Here is a 15,546-nt window from a genome sequence, read left to right as displayed (position 1 = left end):
ATGTGCATTAACAACAGGAGATGGGGGAGTGATCTTTCCTTTAGAGGAAACCAGCCTTCCTAGTGCTCTTGCTGGTTTGCAGGTCTGTCTGGGGCACAGGGGAGTCTTCTGGAGTTTCGAAAGATGATTAATCAAGCCACGAGAAAAAGTGCCATCCTCAGTTATTATGGGTACGGCTGCTACTGCGGGTCTGATGGCAGAGGGGAACCGAAGGATGCGACAGATTGGTAAATTGCCACTAGATTTTTTTTTTTTAAATATATCATTCCTCAAGCAGCACTGTAATTCCCATGGGACTGGTCAAATGCTTAAATATCCCTATAAAGTGCAGCAGAGTTTACTATCAAGGGTCCTTTGCAGGAGATCAACTGGATGGAAAGTCTCTTAAGATGCTCACTGCCTTCTGCAGAAAGCTCAATTTCTACCACAGCATTTCTGATCCTTAGTTATGGTTAGATATGGCCCTGATTCAGACATGAACAAATACATGCATTAGTGGGAATGTCCTGGATATGTACAGTAAATCCAACAAATGCTTAGGCAATGGCCATAGAATATCAGGGTTGGAAGGGGCCTCAGGAGGTCATCTAGTCCAACTCCCTGCTCAAAGCAGGACCAATCCCCAACTAAATCATCCCAGCCAGGGCTTTGTCAATCCTGACCTTAAAAACCTCTCGGGAAGGAGATTCAACCACCTCCCTAGGTAACCCATTCCAGTGCTTCACCCTCCTAGTGAAAAATGCTTGCATAGACAAGATCGTCTATACTGGATGATAGACTCTTTCATTGTAAGCAGACCTTTGACGTGTGCCTCTGCTCTTCCTTCTCCCCGGAGGTGCTGCCGAGCTCATCACTGCTGTTACGAAAGGCTAAAAGCTAATGGATGTTATGGGAACAGACAGCGATATAGTTACACCTACAAAGACGGAGACATCCTGTGTGGTGAGTTCTCTCTCCGTGGTCAGGTTGGGATGTGCTTTGCTTCTACTCTCTAATCAGCACACTGGTTTGGCTCTTTGCCTTTCTCGCTCGGCCTCCTCCTTGGCCTTATCATTGATCCAGAAGAGAAGGGTTCGAAGGGGAGGGTAGCACCAGGGTCCGTGGAAGGACCCTGGCTGTCTCTCCTTGTGTCATGGACCAAAGAAGTGCATTAATGGCCCATAAGTATTGGAGTTGCAACACCTTGATTCTTTGAAAGCCCTGGTTCAGCTTCTGACCCAGTGACTTTGGCCCCTCATCCAGCTGATGGAGGTAAATTGGGGTCCATGCAGTTGACTGTAAGGGGGTGTGAGGAGCTCACTTTTTAAGATCTCATCCAATCCAATGTAACCTACCACCAGTGTGAGTGAGGATGCCTGTAGCAGTGCTTCATACCCACTTTGCACTCACACTGCCCGAGTGTAAGTGACTCCACAGGGCCAGTGGGAAGTCAGGCCCTGAGAATTAGTCCCCGTCCTCCTCGTCGCTGCGATTGTCCCATGAAAACCGTGCGCGTCTCTCTCTCTGTCTTGGCAGCTTTGGGGAGCTGGTGCGAAGAACAGGTCTGTGACTGTGACAAGAGCACGACTCTCTGCCTGGAAAGGAACCTGAAGACGTTCAACAGCCGCTACGTTCGCTACCGAGACAGCAAGTGCACAGGATTCACACCCAGGTGCTAGGGGCCACCCTGTCCCCAGCCCATTATTTTACTGACTGCCCAGCTGACAAGAGTTTGCACATGCTGTTTCCCCAGGACCAGTGAGCCAGGAGCGGGACTGTAGAATGGACTGTGACCTCTGAGTGCTTTGCTACAGAGGACAAGAGAAATTCCAGGGAACTGCTTTTAAATAGTCCAGCAGCTCTACCTTAAAGTGGGTCACTAGAGCAGACCAGACCGGAAGAGAACCACGTCAGATGGCTGGTCGCCAATATAAGAAGGATGGTTGAGATACTGGGTTGGGTTCAATTCCTGGCTCTGGCACTGACTTCCTGTGTGACCTTGGCCAAGTGCAGATTTTAAAAGGCACTTAGGCACCTAACTCCCATTGGAACCCATGGGACTTAGGTGCCTAAGTACCTTTATGAATCTGGGCTATAATTGCTCTATGCCTCAGTTTGCCCCTCTGTAACATGAGGATAATAGTCCTTTCTTTGCCTGTGTCTGTAGAGTGTAAGGGACTGTCTCTTCCTATGTGTTTGTACAGCACCTAGCATGATAGGGCTTTGATCTCAGTTTGTCCCAGAAGTGCTACTGGGATATATATAATACTACAGTACTAAACATGGTGACTACGGACCATTTGGTTGAACTGGGATTCTCCTAGGATTGCTGGCATAAGCTCCCCATTGTTTAATATTCTGGTTACAGATTCATTTCCTTCACTTTAGTTACCATGCTGTTCCCTTTCCTTTGCTTCTAAATAAAAGTGAGCAGAACACCTTATTCTGCAGCACAGGACAGTCTGTTGAACCAATTCCCCCCCCAAAGGTTTTTTTTAGAGCAGGGTTTGTGCAGCACAATGGGGCACTGCTCTGGTTGGGTGTTGCTGTGAAGACTAGTGCAATACTAATCACAAAGCAGCCCGCCGGGCCATGACCTGGCCCACTCTTACCCTCAGTTGCAAGCATTGTCAGGAACCACTGGAGCCAAGAGACCTCTGGAGTGGAAAGCATAGGGCTGACTGATTTCTATACCTGGCATCAGCCCTCTTCTGTGGAAGTGCCTCAGGCAAGGATGGGTGAGGCCACACACAAAGCATGACTCAGTTTTTACCTAGGGCAGGTACAAAGAGAAGATACTGCTGAATATTTCCCCCAAACCAGCAGAAAAACGTTCTGGGAACAAAAGCTCCTGTGTCCTTTCTGCCTTCCCATCAGCAGTATCTCTAGCTACAGCAAAGCGACACATACTCCTGCAAAGGTGGAATTGCATGTACAGAACAGGGGGCTGGGAAATGCGAAAGGTTCCTGTGTTTGTGTTCATAAGGACGCATGCTGGAGGCATTAATGCCTATTTTGGGTACCTCAGTGCATGCTTTGGCATGCTGCCTTATGCTTTGGCACAGGAATATTTTGCATGCAAAACTCAGGCACTGAGGTTTGAAAATCGGATCCATGGGAACTTATTTTTAGTCACAAAGTCACACACACACCCTAGAAAGACAATGAAACCTATTTTGCAAAACGTTCTGTGAAAAAACAGGCCCATTGTTGAGACTCAAAATGTGGGGAAAACTTTGACTGTGGGGTAGTTTTGCATTTCACAATGCAGCTCTCACGCCCCATTAGACCCACGGCAAAAACACGAAGGCTCAACTCCTCAAAGGGCTTCTATGCGAGTTAGGTGCCAAACTACCTTTGTGGATCTGGGCCCAAACCCCTATGGCAACAGTGTCCGGGAATCCCAGACACACTGCTGCCTAACAAATACATATTGGTGAGAATTGTAAATATTTGTACCTCCTTTCTTTCTTTAGTTTAATAAGGAGGAGTGGAGCTATGGAATGGCCATGTAACCAACAGCAATAAAGGTACGGTTAGTACTTGGCACTGCATGCTAGGCTCTCTTTAATGTTTACCGCTTTCCCTGGCTGGACGGTTATTTTCTTCTCTAACCTCTCCCAATTGAAATGAAGCATTTGCCTAGCATCACTTTACTTTTCCTGTGCTGTAAGTAAATACCCAAGCCTGGGGCATGGTTTTAACTCTCCTGATATTCCTGTAAACTCTGACATTGCCTAGAAGCTGCTGTCATAAAAAGCCTAATGGTTTGCTTGAGAGAAAGTAATCTAGTGAAATGGTGTGCAAACTGGAGGGGGATGGGGGGTGCAAGAGGTTCGTGGGGGGGGGGGTGCAAAGAAACTGGATCCTGTGCGTGCTGCAGGACCTGCTGCCATAATAGCAGGAGTGGGATAAAAATAGATTGGGTATTGCATGGCGGGACAGGAGTGAGATTGAAAAACCATAGTCCTCCCGCCCTGCAAATAACAAGAACGCCCCGGCCGGCAGCTGCCGCTCTCCAGCAGCAGCACAGAAGTAAGGGTTTACGTCAGATTACAAGTATCGGGTGGGCGAGTGCCACGAATGGTAAGGGGCGGGCGTGGCTGGGAAAGTATGCACACGGCTGGTCTAGTGGACGGGGCCCTGGGCTGGAACCCCAGAGAACTGGGTTCTATGGCTGACTCTGCCACGGACCGTCTGTGCCTCTGGTTCCCCCTGTGTCTGTCCTGTCTCCTGAGCTTGGGAGCTGTCCAGGGAAGATGCTGTGTACGTACAGAGTGCAACACAACCGGGGCACCAGTTTTAGGCACAATTAACTTTATCTGCACCAGGTTAGGAAATGGTTCTCATCTCTGGCACTCCCTGCATTCTGCGGAGGACACGGCGTTGCTGGACTAGCTGGTGTGGAAAGGAGGGGGCGAGTGGGTACTACCCTGAGTCGATGATGCAAGGACCCAGCAGTCCATAGGAGGGGTATGGGGGAGCTGTGGGTGAGATTCCTGATTACAGCCCTGCGTTCTGAGGGGATAGAGCTCCCCACGCTCGTTAGGTAATTCAGGCCCTGCCTACAGAATGATCAGAGAGCCAGGAGTGGGATGCAGTAGAACTAACATGAGAGGCAGGGGGTGTGTTTCCCCGATGTCCCTTTAGACACAGTTTAATTATCCCCAGCTCTTTGGTTACAGTCCTTTCCTCGGCATGCAGTAACCTGACTCCACTTGAAGACGAGACTTGGTGGGCGACTGGGCAAAACACCATTCTGTATTACCGTGGTTAGGGATGCTACTGTGGACAGGGAGTATCCCTAGAGTCAATAAAGGAGATCGACTGGTAAGGGCACTGGGAAGTGCTACCATTGTTCAGTGCCCATGCTGCCCTCCTCCCCTCCAGAACTGGAATCATCAGCATGGCCCTTGATTTGTTACTGAGGGCAGCAACCTGGACAAGTGGTCAGAGCACAGGACTGGGAATGAGGAGAGCTGGGTTCTATTACCAAGGAATTGTGTCACTTAACCTTTCAGTCCTTCAATCTGTCCACAGGTAAAATGAGGTAACTGCATGTCCACTATTATGAAGAGCTTTAAGATGCTTGGTAGATACCCACAAAAGATCATGATGATGATGATGATGATTTAGTTCAGTAGCAATCAGTCAGAGTGGGCTGACCCCTCCACCCTGAGGAGTAACTATTCTGTCAGTGTGCATTGTTTAACTACTGGCATTTACCTTCAAAGCCCAGTGGCATGCTAGGAACTCAGAGAAAAGGGGCATTTCAAGGGAATCAAGGAACCACAAGGGGTGATTGGCTCCAAAACCTGCTTCTGGCTCACTTGTTCGTCCACCTTCAGGAATGCTGTCATTGATATAAGACTCCACCTTGTCTCTGAGCTATGTAGGTGAATATCAAGTCTGAGGGAAGCATAGGTTTGTGGAGTCCAAAAATAATCTCATAAGGCGAGTAATGGATAGTTGAATGCCAGCAGGTGTTATATGCAAAGACAACAAAAGGTGTCTTCGTAGCCCAGTCTTGTTGGTCTCCGCTGACTATGCCCAAGCAAGGTGATGTGACTCCTCACTAACTGATACTTGTTTAGTACAAATTTAAACCCTGGCTCCGTAAGAAGCTCTAAGACCCATCCCACGCCTACCAGATGTCCCACCCATGTTTTGTGGGACCAAATGAAGTCATCTAAGTATGGGAGGATGTCTTCAGCTCTCAAAGCTTGGATAAGGCCAGTCACCAGCCTCTGAAATGCCCCTGGTGCATTCATGAGTCCGAAGGGCGTTCTGAAGAATTGAAACAACCCAAAGCATGTCACAAAGGCAGTTTGTTCTCAGTCCTCAGCTGCCACTTTAATCTAATGGTATCCAGATGCCAAATCAAAACTACTCACGTATTTTACTCCTGACATTTTATTCATTTGAGTGTATCTGATCTGAGAGGAAGCTGCTAGCTAGTTTGAACTGTCTGTGAGTTAAGGCACCTGTAGTCAACGCACATCCTCAAGTCTCTATTGGGCTTTTTCACAACTACAGTTGCGGATGCTCAAGGTGATGCGGATTGCTCAAGGAGGCCCCCCACTCCAGCATGCCCATGAGCTCTTGCAACACTACCTGATCTGCTGTCTGCACTGATCAGGCCAGCATGCCTAACAATGCATAGGCCTCCAACTAGAGATCAAATCTCTCCTGAGAACACTGAGCAATGACTCAGCCAGGAGACCTTAGTTACAGCAGAGAAACAGGAAATCGATCAAAGCAAATGCTGCATTGTTGGGAGGCAAACAATGAGCTGCATTTAATCATCCCCTTTGTTGTAGCTCTGCAGAAGGGGAATGGTAAGGGCATGTGTTTCACTCCACTTTCCCTGGGGGCCCTGAATGAAAACAGCTACGATATTCTGCTAGGAAGATGTACTGTAGATTGTGAGCCCTTTGGGGCAAGCTTTGGTCTTGCTGTGTTTCTACTCCCTCCCCAGGCGCTCTGATCTCATTCAGGGACCCGGTGTGCTACTGTAATTCAAATAACAACTAATCATGTTTTTCCTGCCATCCCCCCAGCGCTGGACTAATGCTGACTCTGTTCACACCAGGTGCTGTTATGCTGCTAGAAGAAGTTGTTGGTACGTGGCTGTGATCCCAAATTGGAATTCTATTCTTACTCGTGGGGCAACATAGGCTGCGGTAAGTGAGAATGTAGAGACCAAGGCATGAATGGAATGGGTTTGCTCTCCGTAGAGACAGGCGGTCTCTGGGCCCCACTCCTCCTGTAGACTAGCAGGCTGGAAAATGCTATTTAACTGGTTAACAAGTGGAATGTGCTTGAAATAGGGAGCAGGCTGTACAAATCCTGGTTGCGATTATTATTCAGGTGACTGGTTAAGCAAGACAAGCTTCCCTATGGGTGAAACTCACCCCACAGAGAGGGGTCAGGACAAGGGCCTCCACACGATTTCAGCCCCGCTTATGCCTTATTTTAAAAACTGAAGAGGAGCAAAGGCGTTTTGATGACCCCATGCCCTGGGGTGAATTTCACCCTGAGCTGAGTACAGTCCCAGGGCCCTGCTGCACCAAAGGGAATATATTTTCTAGAGCAATTTGGAGAAGTTGGCAAACAGGGAGTCTGCACTCTCCCTAGCTGTGTCACATGCCGCATGATTTCTGGCTATTGTCTATTGCCAGGAGGCACTCACCCAGGAAATTCAGTCGTCACTGGGTGCATAGGAATCCGGGACAGGGAGCAGAATCTAAATGCCAACCTTGTGCTCCAAGTGTGCTGGGGTGAAATTCCCCTCTGTGCAGGGCTCCAGTATGAGGGCTAGGTACTGCTTAAGCTATTTTAAGGTCTTGCATGAGACTTAGCTGATGCGTAGGATATGTGCCAGCCTTCTGCACCAGGGTGAATTTCATCCTCTGTGCAAGAAAGGAACTGAGCACGTTCCTCAACATGGCGTGTGCCCAGCTGCTTTGCAGCCAGCACAAAGTGGGGTGCTCGAGACCGGCTCGTATCGTTCCAATCTTCTCAACAGCGGCATTTTCCAAATAAACATAAACCAGAGAGAAACGTTCACCGCAGGCCCCCTGCACCTAGTTATGGATTCGTGAGCTTCCTGTTTGGGAAGAGGCTCTATGCACCATCTAGGTTGTTATCACAGAAACCTCTGTAAAGCAGCAGTAGGACTGGTAGGCAAGGGGCCGAGCCAAAACCCACTGCAGTCCATAGAAAGGTTCCCATGGACTACAATGGGCTTTGGATTGGCCCCAAGTGACTTTCCCACACATGCAGTGGCTTGGCTGCAGTACTCAGGCATGCGCTGAGAGGATCTGCATATGCTACAGCAGTTGATTCAAGGTAATTGCCCTGAGCTCTACTGTACTGTTCTCATGAGTCCCTGCTGGTTTATTTTTCAGGTGAGAAAACCCTCTGCCAGAAGCTGATCTGTGAATGTAACGAGGCTGCGACCGTTTGTTTCCAAAAGACGGGCTGTATCTACCATGGAAAATATCTCTATTTCTCACAAATGCTCTGCAAGGGACCCTCTCTCCCATGCTAGGCCCATAGCTGCACGAGTCTCAGTGCTCTGCAGTGCCAGCCCCACTTCTTTCCAGCGCTAGGTGCTGTTCCTTTTTCGGCAAGATATTACAAGTTCTAGCAGCATTCCTCGGCAGGGTTCTGAGCAACACAGCAGGGAAGTCAACGGGAGCCTTTCCATTGACTTCAATGGATTTTGGACCAGGCCCTTAGGTACAAGCAATACCTGCCCCTACTAGTAAAAATAAAAGACAGCTTCTAAAGGGCAACCAGTGTTTTCAGCTTCTAAGAATCAGTGTGAAATTCCAGCAGCTCTGCCTACAAGCTTGGGCCATTTTGTATGATTTAACTGCTGATGGAATATTTGAAATAAACCTTATCATAGCTATCGTCCTCTTGTGTCTTGTTATACCAAGCTGAGCTCTCTCTGTCCCCCTTCTCCAATGGAGACGTTAACCAGTCAGCTCTGCCGGGCAGCTGCAGGGAGGCTTGGTTTTAGCGCCAACTCTTATTTAAGACCAGCTGGAGAAAGATTATCCAGAGACAGAGCGGGTGGCTATATGGGTTTGCAACTGTAAAAGTGGGAAAAGCTGCAGAACTGGAATACTGGACTCTGCCTCGAGGTCCTGAGCCAAAGGGCATCTAAATCAGGCTTCCCTGGGCTTTGGATTGGGCCCAAAATGAACGGGCCTAAAGCGGTGCTGGGGAGATTAACTATGTGCTGGAGTGTGATTGGATGCATCAACCCCACAGTAGTTTCGCCTGGGCTAACAAAAGCCTGAGCCCAATTAGGCCCTTGGGCAGCACCTGGAGGGGTGTTAGGCAAAACCGGTGATCAAACCCAGCTGGTGGAGAGTGGGGTCTTTATAAAAGAAGGAGCGCAGGGAGAAAAGAAGTCCAGGCAGGAGACCAGCTGGTAGTTTCCTCTCATGGGCTAAAGGTCGAGAGAAGCCTGGGAGGCCTGGAGCCAGAACTAGAGATGGCTGAGCCTGGAGGCAGTCTGGGAGGCCATGCTCTGAAATAAGAGCAAGAAAGAACTTTGCAGGCATTAGGCTGAGGCCCAGCAAGAAGCTTTGAGGAAGGAGGGCATGGGACTGGGAAAGGAAGCCTGAGAAGCTGAGGGTGTCAGGGAAGGCCCCTAGAGACAGGGCAACAGGAGATGGTGAGTTTCACGGTGGTAGGCCTGAAAGAGAGTTTAGTACAGTGTTGACAGACCGAGGGAGTCCAAAAAATGAGCGTTTTTTCCCCATGGTGAGCCCGAAACAGGGGTTGATTAAGTCCTGGGAGTTAGTTGAGTGGGACTAGAAGTACTTGAGCTTTCTTTGAGCGATCTACGTAGAAGATCCCAGGCGAGGACCCTGTGGGTCTTCGTTAACCCCAGGAAAGGGGTTGAAGAAACTGGAACTTGAGTGGAGTACCCTGAAAGGGGCGTGGAACTAAAACGGGCCCTGGCTAGAGTGCTGAGTCGCAAAAAGAGGCAGGCCACCACAGATCCAGAAACAACTGTCAGCAGAGGGTGCCGGAGAGGAAGAGTCTCCTCCTCCACACCCAGCCACAAGGAGGCACGCCAGAGGTGAGTCAACCCTTCGACGTGTTGATTTCATGTTCGAAAATATTTTGTGCAAAGACTTAAATGACATTCCGGTAGCTCAGTTACAACAACCTCCTTGGCCCCGTCCCCACAAAAGAAAAAAGTGCTCTTTAAAATTGAGTTAGCTTAACGGAGTTACCTTAACATGATTGGAAATCTCCTTTCGCACCCATGTGGACACAATTTAACACCTTTACAACTGTGTCAGCTGGCTGTGTGGCTGCCCCACAAGGCTAACTCCATTGAACTAACTCAATTTTAAAAGCACCCTTCTTCAGGGTCCAGACAGACCCATCCAGCATCACCAGCATTATTCCCAAGCACTCGGATATAGGGAGTCAGGCCCCCACAATCATGAGATAAACATCACAATCAAGAGATTTTAAAAATAATAAAATGGGGGGCCTTTTTGTTGCCCTTGTGGTTTTTCAGCTTTTAGGGTTCATGTTTCCACAGGCTTTTCTCTACAACCATGAGAACTAGAAACTTACTTTCTCTTCAACTTCCCTGAGGGACTCCTTTAAATAATCAAAGGATTGGCTGGATAACATCAGCTCGCAGTTGTTCATGGCTCCTCTATGGAAAGACATATAGAATAATTGCATTATTTATTTTGACATGTTGCCTAACCTCTTAGGCCCCCGGTTAACACCGTTGAGCTGGAATGTAAAATGTGGAAATAGGTTGTGAAAATGCTGTTTGGTCGTGAGTTAGTGATCTGACAGAACAGCTGAATTACAAACATTTTTATTAGCAAGGGGTATGTTACAGTTCTTGCTGCAGCTAACAAAGCTTGTAAGAGCAGGAGCACGGATGGATGAATGGGACACTTGAGAAATCACCTCTGCGGTTTCTTAAGCATGGGGAGCTTTGCAGTAAAATCACTGAATTCATAATGGGGAACAGTCACATTCATTTGGGTAACTCTATCTAGGGTTTTATACTGTACTCCTTTCTTTTGGGGGGGCTGACCCAGGGCGGGTGTCATGCAGATTAATTCTCACCCCTTTAAGTTGTGTGTGACTTTTGTACATTTTACTCAGGACAGACAGCAAAACTGAATCAATGCCGCTTTCAGATCTTCCTGCCTTAGTACAATTGCTATAACATTTGGGATCCTAACACTGCATGTTAGGGGTATGTTCAAATCCCTAAACCGGGCTTTTTTTTGTTGAGTTTCATGGCCATATTATTGATTGAAGGCCCAGTCCTGCAAATACATGCACATGTCAGTAACTTTGCACACAAGTAGTCTCGCTGATACTTCATAACGTCCTGGTGAACGTAACGTGGTACGTACTGAAACAACAAGGTCTTAGTAACATGGGCCCAGATCTTCAAAGATATCTAAGCTCCTTACTTCAATTCATTTCAGTGAAAGTTGGGAGCCTCATACCTTTGAGGATCTAGGCCTCGGTACCTGAACGCAGCAGAGTTAGTGTGTTAGAAATGTAGTGGGGAATGAGATTCAATAGCAACACGCTGCTGTTGAATCTTTGAGAGGCAAGGAGAGACCACTGTTTTGGGAAGGTGAATTACGAGCTGTGTAAGGAGTGCAGCAGGGAGTAGTGAGGTTCTAGTGTACACTGGAAATCTGTCATCAAAAGCGTAAGCTCACTCTGACCCCAAGTAAGCATTAAGATACTATCAAACATTTAGAATCAGGGAGTGACATCCACTTAAGTGATTAACTTCCATTCTTTCTTGTCCTGAGTAGAGTACGCTTCCTTGCCAAACAATACCACCAAGGGATGCATTCTTGCAAGGAAAGAGTTTTTGTTTTTTGTTTTCTTGGATTCTCATGATTAGTATTGTACCAGTGAGGAGCCCTCTCTGAATGACCCTGATTAAACACCGCCTAGAAAACTGCATTCACTTCTGAGCACCTAGAGACATAGAAAGACTGAAGGGAATTAAGAGTCATGAAGGGGTTGGAGGGACTGTCTTATGAAGAGAGGTGAAAAGACGTATGGGACTGGATTCTCCATTGCCCTGCATGTCTTCATGTCATTTACACCAGCGTGAAGTGGGCATTAAAAGCCGCTAATTCCATTTGGTTGCATTTTATACCTACTTTGCACTGGTGTAGATGACGACACAAGGTTCATGCTTAAATATTAGTTAAATTGGAGCAAACATGAAATCTGAATTCCCAGTGATTGTGAATCAGACTGGACATCCGGATAGGTTCCAAGACCAGAGACAGTGCGGTCCAGTGGGTAGGGTGCTGAACTGGGGTGTAAAGAGATCTGAGTTCTGTACCTGGATCTGCTGCCAAATCATTCTAGCTCTCCTGCCCCAATGCTCACAGGTATTTAGGTTCCTAACTTCCACTGAAGTTGAGAACCTAAATAACCTGGGATGATCTGGGGCCTCCATTTCCCCTCCCACCTATTCTTTGCCTTGTCTGTTCAGACTGTGAGCTCTTCTGAACAGGAATGATCTCTCACTATGTTTGTGTTAGGAGCTGTACAATGGGACCCTGATCTCAGTAGGACATCCAGCCACTATTGTAATACAAATAGCAGCTACAGGGGTCTTGTACCCAGGCCTCCAAACATTGGCATACTATCCCTGCTGAATATGGTCACCATTTTTTGCCTCATGAGTTCCCCTGATGCAATCTCCGCACTGAGTGTATCATGCTGAACTGCAGGGACCACGCTGCAGCTGGGTGGGAGATCTGGAGCCAGATCTGGAGCATCCAGCTGAGTAGAAGCAGTAAGTGTGGCTGGCGTAGAACCCACTCCAGGAAAGGAGTGATGCTTCAAAGGGATTTGGACGTGGCATCTTGTCTGTAGCTATGCGGGATTCCTTTGATCCGCCAAGTGCAGTAGCGAGGAGCTATTTGTATTACTGAACCGTTCCGAGATCCAGAACATGTTAAAATCTGAACAGGAGATAAGAACTGTGGCAGCGTGGTTACTCCACCCCTACAGACGGCAAGGGGCAGCTCAGACTGCCAAAAGGAAGCTGCTCAATAGACCTGGTAGGAAGCGACTGCCCTGAGGTCAAGGGGAAAGGGCCTTATGGAAGGGAGTGGCTTGTACTTACTGCCCTTCTCCTAGTCGTATTAAATAATTGCAGCTGAGTTTGAGAAGTTGTTCTATCAGGTGTGTATGGGGGGCAGAGGTAGTTAATATTATTGCTGATAGTTCTATTCTTGTTTTGTGCCTAATCTTACGGCTCCTCTGGTGTTGCCTAGCAGGATAACAGCCCTCTGGGCCCTTCCCAGGCAGATCCCTGCTCTGAACACCTATTCCAATCTGTTGTTTCCACAGGGTTGTATCTTGCATGATTGCTGTGTTCTTTACCACTGGTTGGGGGGCTGGGAACAAGCCTAGCTGATTGTAGGCCTACCTGATTCTGTGCTGTGGGCAGCTTGACAGCATTCTGGCACCAGCAGCGATCAGGCACAACAAGGGGTGGCACTGGGAGGACACACACGGCCTTTGCAAGCACCTCTCCTCTACACCAGCACTGCATCAGTAAGAGAACATAGGCTAGGGCCACATGCTCCGAGTTGCGCACAGGAAGGCCAACAAGTGGTACGGAGGTGCATTTGGGGTGGTTACAGTAAACGTGAGTGGAGGAGCCGTGTGCACTAGAGGCTAATAATGTTGTTAAGCCTGGCCACAGTCGTACAGAGCAGACCAGACTTTGCCAATATCCATGCTGAGGACTTAAATAAACATGAAGCTGCAAGTGCACCAGCCAAGCAAGTACAGTCCTCTCTCCCCTCTAGTTAGCATAAAGAGACCTTCCCACCTACTAATATATCTCCGACCGACCTTCCCCTCAAACTTACCCTTCAATTGAACATGTTGACTTACCCTTAAACCATTTGTTCACTTCTCCTTCTAATGAACACTCCAGACTCTTCTAGAGCCACTGAAGGGCTTTCGCTTTCCCTTGTAATTTAGGGACAGGGGCTCCTCCCATTATAGTGAGTACTTAAATTTCATCTTAATGGGAATTGCAAACAATTGTCACAGAGAAAGATTAGATGGCTCAATTGCTAGAGCAGATTCATCCTGAACTGCCTTCTAGTGTTGCATACGTGATGGAAGGCTCCACTTCTTTTAGTTTAGGCACCAGCACAGCAAAACAAGAGAGGATAAATGAACAGATAAATGAAAGCAAGTCAAACAAGCTGGATTTATGGCCCAGATTCAGCAGAGTACTTAAAAGAGATGGGATTACACACATGCTGCAGCTAAGTATATACTAGAGTCCCCTTACCTCCACCAAGGTAAAGTTTTTAGCTGCTTATAGTAACAAATGAGTTGAAAAGACAGATTAGAAAGAGGTGGTTTATCATTTCCCTGTATGTTTGGCAGTGCTTTGTATCCAGGCAGCTTCACCTGGTTGTAGGTTTTGGCACAGCAACAGACAAAACACATTTTAAAAAGGCTCACGATTTAAAAAAACCCACCAGAGTACTACAGAAATCAGGTCAAGCACACTCCATTAAACTCCTTTGAATCGGATGAGGTTCAATAAGGATAAGTGCAGGGTCCTGCACTTAGGATGGAAGAACCCAATGCACAGCTACAGACTAGGGACCGAATGGCTAGGCAGCAGTTCTGCGGAAAAGGACCTAGGGGTGACAGTGGACAAGAAGCTGGGTATGAGTCAGCAGTGTGCCCTTGTTGCCAAGAAGGCCAATGGCATTTTGGGATGTACAAGTAGGGGCATAGCCAGCAGATCGAGGGACGTGATCGTTCCCCTCTATTCGACATTGGTGAGGCCTCATCTGGAGTAGTGTGTCCAGTTTTGGGCCCCACACTACAAGAAGGATGTGGATAAATTGGAGAGAGTCCAGCGAAGGGCAACAAAAATGATTAGGGGTCTGGAACACATGACTTATGAGGAGAGGCTGAGGGAACTGGGATTGTTTAGTCTGCAGAAGAGAAGAATGAGAGGGGATTTGATAGCTGCTTTCAACTACCTGAGAGGTGGTTCCAGAGAGGATGGTTCTAGACTATTCTCAGTGGTAGAAGAGGACAGGACAAGGAGTAATGGTCTCAAGTTGCAGTGGGGGAGGTTTAGGTTGGATATTAGGAAAAACTTCTTCACTAGGAGGGTGGTGAAACACTGGAATGCATTACCTAGGGAGGTGGTAGAATCTCCTTCCTTAGACGTTTTTAAGGTTCAGGCTTGACAAAGCCCTGGCTGGGATGATTTAATTGGGGATGGGTCCTGCTTTGAGCAGGGGGTTGGACTAGATGACCTCCTGAGGTCCCTTCCAACCCTGATATTCTATGCCCAGATTTCAAGGTGACAATACTTTTAGCAGCTGGGACTCATCTACAGGGCATAAACCACTTCCCCATACACATCATCTTGGAAATTGGGGATAACTCAGGGTCCATCAATCTCACTACTGCTCAGAGGAGCTGGGTCTTGCCTGGTGCACTTCCCTGCTTCTTATGCACCTTCAAAATTATTAATATCAGGGAAGAGTCATTTTGAGCTTCAGCTAGCTGTCTTAAGGCAGGCCTGCCTACAATCACTTGTAATTGGTTAGTGGTGTCTTCACTGAATGAAGTAACGTAACTCATGGATTGGCTTGTAAACCATGATCGTTAGTGGTAGTCTTTGAGCAGGTCTGGTGCGGATGTAGGAAGATCTTGGATGTTTACCACAGATAATTTCCTGGATCTACAGTGTAAGAGTAACTTGGTTTAAGGTTAGCACCTAGAAATGCTTAGAATTTTCAAACCACCTAGATTTTAGTGGGTAGTTTAAGCCACAAAGGTGGTAACCCTAGAACTAAGTCACTATGGGAAAGTGTACACAATCAGTGCCCTGCTTTAGCTTTTCTGCTGAAGGGTTGTTAATTTGGCCCTCTTCACAGCACAATACCATTGTGTAAAGGGGTGGCAAAATGGAGCTAACCAGCTCTGAATAGAGTTGATGCTGCACAGTTCATGCTTGCCTCA

The 15,546-nt window shown here is 47.7% G+C and overlaps 1 protein-coding gene across 1 annotated transcript; it reads left to right on the top strand.

Annotated features, from left to right (window-relative positions):
- Nucleotides 1–1,658, top strand: LOC140900264 (basic phospholipase A2 homolog Gln49-PLA2-like). Its single transcript, XM_073317229.1, is given in 3 exon segments — nt 1–227; nt 836–942; nt 1,516–1,658. Coding segments are annotated over 3 exon segments (477 nt in total).
- Nucleotides 1,659–15,546: the final 13,888 nt, after the last annotated feature.

Source organism: Lepidochelys kempii, chromosome 18, assembly GCF_965140265.1.
Source record: "Lepidochelys kempii isolate rLepKem1 chromosome 18, rLepKem1.hap2, whole genome shotgun sequence".
Classification (NCBI taxonomy): Eukaryota; Metazoa; Chordata; order Testudines; family Cheloniidae; genus Lepidochelys; species Lepidochelys kempii.
Note: the sequence above shows the minus strand (reverse complement) of the source record. Positions and strands in the feature narration are given on the sequence as shown.